General features: G+C 32.2%; 1 protein-coding gene across 1 annotated transcript; it reads right to left on the reverse strand.

Annotated features, from left to right (window-relative positions):
• Positions 1 to 153: 153 nt before the first annotated feature.
• Positions 154 to 9,899, reverse strand: LOC146540772 (uncharacterized). The gene is made up of 12 exons (XM_085203079.1): positions 9,601 to 9,899; positions 7,720 to 7,856; positions 7,033 to 7,123; positions 6,680 to 6,837; positions 5,680 to 6,163; positions 4,968 to 5,125; positions 4,182 to 4,579; positions 3,879 to 3,925; positions 3,409 to 3,508; positions 2,757 to 2,930; positions 1,822 to 1,902; positions 154 to 1,527 (listed from the first exon to the last, which is right to left on the reverse strand). Exons 1-11 carry the CDS (start codon positions 9,633 to 9,635, stop codon positions 1,861 to 1,863), a joined length of 1,824 nt encoding a protein of 607 aa, XP_085059205.1. The 5' UTR covers positions 9,636 to 9,899; the 3' UTR covers positions 154 to 1,527; positions 1,822 to 1,860.
• Positions 9,900 to 10,714: the final 815 nt, after the last annotated feature.

The following is a 10,714-nucleotide window of genomic DNA, read 5'->3' on the forward strand; positions in this document are numbered from 1 at the left end:
TAACCAAAAACATCCTTCTATTAAGAAAGTTTTGCGAAGATTTCATTATTAATAACATTATTAAAATATTTTATTTCAATGAATTATTTGAATTTAATATAAGTTTTGCAATTTTGTAGCATGTAGATAAATCACAATAAAAATAAAAACCAATTTATTAATAATAATGTCCATTTATTAATAAAATTACAAGAAAATATATGAAGGCAGTCATTTACATTTACAAGTCTTATATTTAAAAAGCGTCTACTTTTACAATTACCGGGAGATATGCTGTGATAATTAATACTAAAATGTCATGGAAAATATGTAATATTAATAATATGGGTTAAAAAAATATAAAATCGATTAACTACATAAGAAACGATCTAAAAGTTCTATCGATTATACAAAACAACTAAATATTATTTTTCATAAGCTCTACATTAATTCTATTACAATCTATAATAACATATTTGAAAAGTTCTTATAAAGAAAATAAATTATAAAAATTCCAATATTCCTAGCAATATTTTAATGAAAAAAAAACGATAATGGCAACATAATACTGAATGAAACTGTTTTCTATATTTTTTTATACTTCAACTACTAAAAAATCTTTCTAACTATTTATTATAAGTTTTAAAACATTTTTTTTATTTCAATTCCTAGTTCCAAACTGGCTTGGCTATTATTTGTATTTTGTCTGTTGAACTATTTGGACGATAATTTTCATGAAAGTATTTCTTGCTATTTAATCACAACATGGCAATATTCTTACATTTTATTATAATATTTTATAGTTTTTTTTTATGTTTAGTTAAAAAAACTCATAATATAAACATGAAATGGAATTGGAACCTGTCAATTTTAGTATTTATCTGTAATAACATATTAAATTTATAAACTATTAACATTCAACAAAAAATGTATATTACAAACAAAATATAAATCTGAAAATAGCAGCGTTACAATTAAAACCCTTAGATTAGAAATAAAAAAAAAAACAAATAAAAAATCTATCAAATATAGTCAAATATAGTCTTAACATATTAAAATATCAATTTGGAATTACATAAGAAATTATATAATGTAAATTTATCTTTATAAAAATGTTGAGACATGTTTGACAGTCATTTAATATGGGATTTTTGATAGCCTACAAAAAATCTTCATGAAACAGTAGTAAAAGAAAAAGGATAGATATAAAAAATATATTATATTCTAAATTATGAATGAGTGAAGATCTATGATTTATTTATTTATTTTTCTTAATATAATGTATATGAAAATATAATCAGCTTTTTAGTCAAAGAAAAATGTTTTTTTTTTATAAGAAGAGAAATAAGAAAATAATAATTAATGATAGCACTTTTATAACGGATATATAAACATTAAGCTTATTAAACGTTAATATAACTAATATACATTGGACGATTACAATTATATTAAATACCTATATTTTATGAAGTTTTGTTATTGTCATATATATTTATATTTATACTATTTAGTATTGAGCGTCTTTGCTGCTTTAATATGGAACGGGAACTGAAACAAAATAAAATTAATATTATTTACTTAGAATACAGAACTAAAAATTTTAAATATTATAATGATAAATTTATAACTAATTGTTCTTACTGCATTTGTGCCGTTTCCTACACTTATTTCTGTCTGAATTTAAAAAAGCCTTGTGTGTTGAGTTGAGGAGTGGTGGGCCAAGTACCCCAAATAAGAATTGAACCAGAGGACTGTTCCTTTGCTTTGAATTTAATGCATGGTGGTTGTGAATTGAAATCTCGCCAGTAAAAATATTAATATGTCATAATAAAAAAAACTTACTTTGTCAAATAAATACCCATTGACCCGTCACAGTAGATATCAATCTGGAAAGAGCAAGTTCGCATCTCTACCGCAGCGTTCCTGAAAATAAATTTTATAAGTAAACTAGTGGGCCCGTGCGGGGCTGCGACCGCTTGAAATATAAATAATAATAAAGAAATTGAAAACTAAACATTCAGTCAATTCAGTAAAACAGTTTTATAAAATAACCATTACAGCAATTGGCAAATTTGTCAAACTAAGTACTTTAAATTGACATAACTTTTTTATTTATGAATCGATTATAATAAAATAAACCCTATATGTTTTCGGAAGCTTGCCAGAATCCAATAGTGAAAACCGCATTTAAGATTAGCGATTATAAACGCACAGACAAAATTTTTAAAAATCATTGTTTTGGGTTCTATTACTTTAATAAACGCTCCCAATAACATTTTTTTTTAAATATTTTCCAAGTACAGACACCGACACTCTTACGATTTTATTATAAGTATAGATAGTAATATTTTGATAAAGTAACTGAATGTTTTGGCATTTTTTTAATACTTTATTTTTTTGTCTACTGTAATAAAAAACAGGTTGTACGTTTTTCCCCGTACAGCATGGTACGCTGAGGGAACCTATTGTTAACCCCGCACCGCTTAATTTTCGTAACACTACCTTTTGAAAGAACGCCGCCTTTATCTATTAGAGAAGACATTTCTTTTTTCAGTTTCACACTATATTCCATAAATAGCAGGGTAGGCGGAAAAAATGTGATGTTAAGAGACCCTCTCTCTATCTATAACTCGATGCCACACTTTGTCTATCATTACATCTTCACAAAGGAGAAACAACAATAATCACCCCTGAGATCATGGGGATTAAACCCACAACCTACTCATAAACCATCAGAAAACCTCTATATATTTTTGTAGGTAAAAATAAATAAACACCTGATGTTCACTCAAAAGGTATACAGGTTGAGGTTCAGTACAAAACTCGCACGGTATGAAGATGCCCGGGTCACCGGTGGTTGGGGATACGTCCCTGTAATGTACGACAGTCGTCACCGGTTTGGTTTTTGAACGTCTTGGCTTGTATTGCGTTAGGTCTGGTCGGCAGCCGGTCTGGAAATTGTTTAATAATTTTTTTAGTATCACGCTTGTATACTACACATAACCGGGTAGGTCTAGGGAACATAGTGTTAAGAGACTCTGTGCCCCAGTATTTATCGAAATTTTAATCTCATTGTGTTTGAGCGGTAAAACTCAATGCCACGCTTTTTCTTGTTACCCTGGTAACAGCAAGGAAGTGAAAATATTAAATAAATCTTTCCCCTCGAGTCAGAATCGAACACACAACCGTTGCGTTTACAGTCACGTGATGAGCATGAAGATTATGCCATGGTTTTGAGGTCAGTTTCTGGACTATGGCTCAATAAGTACAATTAGAAAAGCAATAGCCAAATTTAGATAAAACATTTAAACATACCTCAAGTTGCTAACTTTAACCAATATAAATTTTTCTCATATTCCTATAAAATTAATACATCAATCATCATCATTATATTAAAAAGAAACAGAGACCACCCTTACTAATGCTTACCTGATGCTGCACAAGGTTCTCGAGAGGTACCAGCATATCACAGAACTCGCAGGGAAGGCTTACTTCATCATCTACTGGAGATCCTCGAGCATGATTGCCGCTGTGGTTAAAACCGTATGTTTAATAGTTTACTAGATGTAAATAGGTTAACTTCATATTTTATAGTAAAATTATGGAGACAGAGTATGAAATTTGACACAGTTATAGTTCATATAGGGAAGGAGTGTTCATCGCCTTCTCTATTTTGAAATCAAATACTTTTTTAAATAATGCATAAAAATAAAATAAATTAATAAAATAAACATAACGACCTTTTCGCCGCACAATACATATTGCCCTACATGCGGCGCGTATTGTGCGGAGAAGAGTCTAATCATACACAACAGGGGTGAGTTTGATTCCCATTCGAAAAATATTGAGTTTTAGACAAGTGAATAAGTGAAAATGAAAATTAAATAAAAATCACTTACTTTTGACTAACATCGTTATTTGAATTGGAATTATATGGAGCTGTCACCTGGAAACAAAATCGAAAAAGTTAATAGTAATTGTATTTTTTTTAATATAATCAATTTTTAAGATTTTAAAATGTTATTCCACTTAGGAAAGAAAAATACTTATTTAGAAAACATATAAAAACTTAAACGTAGTTAACACGAGGCGTGGGTTTACTGTTTTAAAAATTGAACAGTTCGTAGGGTACGGAATGTCTTTACACTAGGCCACCTTGGCATTCGTAAAAAATGATTTATATTTGTAGATTTAAAAAATACCTCATTCAATCCCCGCCTCAATTCCCTCAGAGATGACTTAATTTGACTAAACCTATCATCTTGAACCGGAATTGGAGGTTCCTTTCTCAATTGTAACTCATTGAACCTGGCCATAAACTCCTGAGGTGTCATTGGCTTTAAATTCTTCAAATCGTTCCTTCTATCAACATCTGGTGACTTTGATTTTGATTTCCTTCTGGAAACTTCTAAATGGGCATTGGCATTTTCTGTGCTTGAAAAACCAAGAATGTTGCCAATAGGTGTGGTGTCTTTCGACATCCAAATTCTGCCTTGGAGACGGTTTTTGTAATCTTGGTCATCTACTACTGGGTTTTGTAAGGCGTCCATCTTTCTTAGTTTTTCTAGTTTCGCTGCTGGAGTTAGGACGGGAGGTAGGCCTGTAAAAATATTTAAATATTATTACAATAATATTCTTTATTAGAAAAACAACAAATTAAAAAAAAATTATACACTATCGAATATGTGTACATGAAACAACTCCCCTTTTCAAGCTACACGCTATATCCTGCATAGCAACAAAAAAAGAGGGCCTAGTGTTCAGACACTCCACTTTCCATTTACTCTTAATATTTCTTGAGTAGCGGAGCATAACCCCGCACTTCTTCTCTGTATCAGAACAAAGAAATGAAAACATGAAGTATTTCATTTCTTCAAGTGGGAATCGAAACCACAACCAGTCGCATTTAGAGCCACAAGCTTGTACCCCTGCGCCACAATTGGCCTAGACTTTGTACATGAAACAACAATTATTTAAATAAAACATACCAACAGACAAATTATAAGCAGTTTGTTCCTGTCTCTGCCTCTCTTCATCTTGTTGCCTCTCTAAGGCACTTCTTAGAGGCAAGTCCCTTTTGGGGTCAGCAGGTGCTTTGGTGGGAGGCTTTGGTGCTGGACGCTTTTTGACTGCACCTCGAGATGCCCTAAAATCGTAAACAAAACAAGTTAATTCAATATAAAAAATTGTAAGAGAGGGCGACGGGGCGCAGGGCCATAAACGTGCGACTTTAAACGCGACGGTTGTGTGTCGAATTCAAAATATTCTTTATTCAAATAGACTGAGCACTTTTGAATCGTCGAATGAACATATTATAAACAAAAAGCTACTACTGGTTCGGAAGGCAGTTCTGCTGAGAAGAGCCGGCAAGAAACAGTTTCTCTTACCAAAGTCGATGGTATGATTTAATTATTACATTAGATGGCAACTATCCTGTTGTCAAACTTCGATTGCCACTCAGCGGAAAGAAATATTGAAATATTGAATAAAGTTGATTCCACGGTCACCACGTGAAGCTAATAGATGCGAGTCGTAATGTTAGTGTTAAAAAGTATCAATTTTTTTTTTCATATTAATAGAGAAAAATATCTTTTATTTGTCTTTCACACTAGAAAGGAAGGAAAGTAAACATATAGAATTGAAGGAACAAAAACCCAGATAAAATTCTTTCACAAATAAATATGACATATATCAACTCACCATAAATCTTTCCTCACTTTGTCCACAGTATTTCCGGCCGTATTCACTTGAGGCTGATCGTTCGTTCTTTTAGTTCTAGGAATGGCGCCATTTTGGGCTGAGCTTCCACTTAAAACATCTTCCTTGTTAGAAGTCATAGGCCTACTCACACTGGTCGTGGAATCAACTAAAGCAGAACTTAGTCCACTTGTGGCGGAACTTAGTCCAGCTGTAGCCGAATTTAGTCCAGCTGTGGCCGAATTTAGTCCAACTGTAGCCGAATTTATTCCAACTGTAGCCGAATTTAGTTTAATCGAATTTGGATAATTATATCTAAAATCACTAGGAACTTTGTATGGATTTGAAGCTGAAGATGTAGAAGGATTCTGTTTTTTGATAACGCCATTAATTGGCTCGGTTTTAGATTTAATTTCACTTGGCTTTGGCAAGTTTGGTAGTTTTGGCACATTCGTTGTTTTGATGTCCTGTTTTATTGGCGCGGGGTCTGTAATATAATTGTGGGATTATATCATTGAAGTAAAAGTTGTTGCCCTTTAAAAACAATGTGATAAGAGAATTTTAAATTGGTCTTTAGCCAAAAGTGACTGAAGACATTATGATAACAGCTAATGTATCGCATAAGGTGCCACTTCCATCGCGTGACTTTTCATTTTAGAAAAATAACGCGTTATGTGCAAAAATTTTTCTATTAATTATATTTTTATAGCGTCATGCTGTATCCCGCACACAGAAGAGTAGGCAGAGGGAACTTAGTGTTAAGATTCCGTTCGCTATTTTCCGCCAAATTCTGAAAGCATTACGTGGTGAGAGAACACAACGCCGCGCCTTGCCTCGACACCAGAACGAAGAAAATAGAAACATTAAATATTTCATTTTCTCGAGTGGGAATCAAACCCAAAACCTGTCGCTTCTCACTTTGTACCCCAGCGCCACGACTGGTCTCAAAATTATATTTTATTAGCAATAAATAAGAGTTATTAATGAGGCAAAATGTACAAACCATCATCCAATCTAATAAATCCATGGTTTGAATCCAGATGCAGCTGTCTATACTTATGCATGACCCACTCCTTACACTCCTCGCATTGTTCCGTTCGCGCGCCGCAGTAGCGCTCGTGTGCCGGCATGGAACCACGACGCAGTTCTAAAGCGCAAAATCTGTACCAAAATCAAGATTTTATATAAAAAAATGGCAACGCAATACCTCCAAAATTCAGCGAAAATGTGAAACACAGTGTCATGTCACGTTCCACTGTTTTCCTGCTGTGTGCAGGATACAGCGTGAAGCTCAGAAAAAACAAAAATACCTTACAGCACTATAAGTAGAAACGCAGGTTGAAAAGAAATAAATACCTGCATTCTTTCATAGTGTGGGCGCATGAATCACGGATGTGGTCCTCCAGATCTGTTCCACACACACTTTCCCCACACTCCTTGCATGGCACTGTAACAATAAAAATTTTTATCATTTTTTTCAGCTTCACACTGTATCCTGAATATAACAATGTAGACAGAGAGAACATAGTGTTAAGACATTTTATTCTCCACTTTCTACTGAATTTTTGTTTGATAGGATACATTTCATTTCTTCGAATGGAAATTGAATCCACAACCTACACAATCCGCATTCACAGTTAAGTGCCTGTGCCCCATATATTAGTACCAGCGGATGTGCGCAGCTTCGCCTGCTTATTTGCAGCCTTAGGGGGTGAATTCTAATAAACCATGAAACAATGGAATATTTTTAAGAATCTAAATTTAAAATTTTATAAAAATATGTGCTAATTTAAAAAAAAAACCATACAAATTTTCAACCCCTATTTCATCCCTTTAGGCTGTAAATTGTTAGTGGATGTCCAGATTACGAAAATAAACATCTGTCCAAATTTTATGTTTCTACCATCAGCAGTTACGGCTGTGAGTATGTCTCTGTCTGTATGTCTACCTCAGTCAGTGAGAACATATCCTTTTATATATAGATATACGTACATATATGGGAAATTCTTACAATATTATTTATTTAAAATATCTAAAACTCACATAGCTTATGCAACTTATCATGATGTTCTTGAAGTTCAGCCTGAGGTACAGGCTCCTTGCAGACTGGACACACTTTGATATTTCTAGCACAGTGCACTGTGTGTATTGTGAAGTTAACTGCTGGTATCTCTCTCTTGCTGTTGATAAAAATATTTGTTTTTTCTTTAATTTTTTTATTCATTTATTTCATCCATCTCCTCCTGATAGTGAAACATTAACTTTCACACAACCTGTCCTGTTTAGTTGCATATTTTTACCCCTGAGCCATGACTGGCCTAAAAACACCCACCCTCTGAACTAATCTAGTTATTAATAAAAAAAAATTCTTATCAATAAGATGAATAAAGTAAAATAAAAAAGAAGAAATTATTACGGCAATAACACCACTTTACCAACTGTATCCCTGTCTTATACATTTTTTTTAAGTAATATTTCTTGTAATCTACTATCTAATCTGATTTTTAATCAAAATTATATCTAAACAAATTCTATATTGTTCTTTCACATAACATAGATTCTCTTCAAATACACCTACAACTAAACAACAACAACTAAATTTGATCATGCCATTTTTTTATTATTTTTAGGGTTATTTTTTTAAGTGGGTACAAGATAATTCTGTAATGGGCACAACCAATGTCGTCTCTCCTATTCCTACGCCCATGTATGTTGACTTGTGCCCTATATTGTGGGTTGTCTCTTCAGCAACAAAGTGAAAATATGAAAAAAAAAACAAATTATCTTTAATATTTCTAAAATTTTTACTTCTAAAGATAACAATAAATATATCTTTTTTTTTTTTTAATTTCAGCTCATCATGCAATCAGTCCGAAGACAAGACAAGAAGATTTTTTGAAAGATTTCAATTTTTTTAGTTGAAAGAATGTGGCGGCTGAAGCTTGCATCGCATTAGATAAAGCTTCGCATAGAAAGTTTAACTACTGTGGCGCTTGCAAAATGTATTGTCTCTTTAGCTGGCTTGTCATGTTCTGGCTGATTAATTGGCTAGCCAGTGGATTTGGGTGTTTGAACAATCTGGTTTTATATTTAGAAGATAAAAATTTTATTTCATTCTTCACTGTATGAATAGCTAAGTGTTCGTGGACTTTATTGATTTTTATAAACCAGGGTAAGTTGTCTATTTGTTTGAGAATATTATTTTGAGCTCTTTGTATCATCTGTATACTACTATCACAAGCAGAGCCCCACAGTTGTATACCGTACGACCAGATAGGTTTTAGTACAGTTTTATAAATCAATAGTTTATAGTCCAGAGATAATTTGGAGTTACTGCCGAGTAGCCAGTACAATCCTTTACATTTTAAATTTAATTCTTCCCTTTTGGTACTTGTGCTTTTTCCAGGTTAATCTACGATCAAGGTGCATACCCAAGTATTTGACCGAATCTGCGTGAGGAAGTGGATGACCGTTTAGGGTAACAGGTGGACAATTATCTTTTCTCAATGAAAAAGTGACATGTGATGACTTTGTAGTATTTACTTTGATCCTCCATTTTTCGAACCATTTCCCGATTTCGTCAAGTTGATTTTGCAGAATCTCAGATGCTGCTTTGGGGCATCCAGCCAACAAATATTTCTAAGCATATTTGTAAACCTCATCAAAGAAACAATACATAGTTTGAAATTGGAGACTTGTTGAACAATTTAGAGGGTAGTCATAAATCACTTATACGAATGTTTTAAAAGCGGAAGAAAACGAAATAACGCTAATAATTTAGTGAAAAGGTAAACAACCGCAAGAGCAGCTTCTGACACATGTAATTTGCTCCATTTATCCAAAAATAAACTACAACGTATGAAGTTAAAAATAGATCAATTATTGACACAACACGTAGATACTTCGCAATGAAGAAAAACTTACCAGTTCTCGCAGGTTTTAGTTTCTCCTTCGTCCATTTTTTACAAGCAAATCAATGTTTCATTTGAAAAAACACGAAATTATAAGCACCGACAATATCTGTTTTAACAAGTTCTTTAAACACTAAATATCACTCGACGTTCATAGTTACAACGCGCTTTATATATGTAACCGACTACTTATCTTACATAACCAATTAATGCAATATGTATAAAGGAATATATTTTTTATTTGATGTCCTATTTAATTTAAACTAAGTTTTGATAGCGAATAGCGATTGCCGATTAGTTCAAATTGGTAAATCCCGTAAATGTTTTATTTAGACTTTGACAGTTCTCTTTAGAAGTTGCCACACACTAGATTTAAATAAAATTAAATCGATTAGGAATATCGATTTTTGATAAATTATTTTTAATTACTTATTAAACGAACCAAATTCATAATAATTATATAAGTTACTTTATATATATCTTTAAGGAAACCCACCTCGAAATTAAATAACGGAACTCGACTCCGCACTCCAACTCGCACTTAGTCTTGATTTTTTTATTATTTTATTGAATTATATTATTAAAAGTAAAGATATCTAAATATACTTTTATATAACTATATGTCCAATAATTATTGATTATTTTAAACACAAATATTATTAAGGGATTCGCTTAAGCATTATAGATATAATTTCATCAATTTCGTTTTATCGCACATTTTTATCATAAAATCCGGGGATTCCTCATCCGTAATTTAATTATTGTTGCCATATTAATTTCATTTACACTTTTATATCGATGCAATGATAAGCGAACTTCTATTTTGTATATAACAATATGGTATAAACTTATCACAGAGGCATCATATTCTTTAGAGTTATGCTTATTACTTGCAACAACAAATACGAATCTTGCAATTTGAGTGATATTTGAGTCGTTTACATGAATATAAACATATACAAAAAATCATTTATGAGGGAAGCATTACATTTCACCGATTTGAAGTCAAACCTAATGCCAACACGATTGAGTGTGTTATTGTGGCACTGCTCTACTTTGCAATTGTATATTTTATATGCCATTTAATTTTACAACTATTCTATAATGTACTAATATCTAATACTAAC

Source organism: Heliconius melpomene, chromosome 2 (assembly GCF_056956725.1).
Source record: "Heliconius melpomene rosina isolate 202511_hmr_F chromosome 2, ASM5695672v1, whole genome shotgun sequence".
NCBI lineage: Eukaryota > Metazoa > Arthropoda > Insecta > Lepidoptera > Nymphalidae > Heliconius > Heliconius melpomene.

Coding starts and splice junctions, on each gene's coding strand:
- LOC146540772 (XM_085203079.1), bottom strand. CDS start 9,635: ATGGACGAAGGAGAAACTAAAACCTGCGAGAACTG. Junction 6,164..6,679: donor ATTTATTAGATTGGATGATG/GTTTGTACATTT, acceptor ATTATATTACAG/ACCCCGCGCCAATAAAACAG. Junction 2,931..3,408: donor AGAACCTTGTGCAGCATCAG/GTAAGCATTAGT, acceptor AACAATTTCCAG/ACCGGCTGCCGACCAGACCT.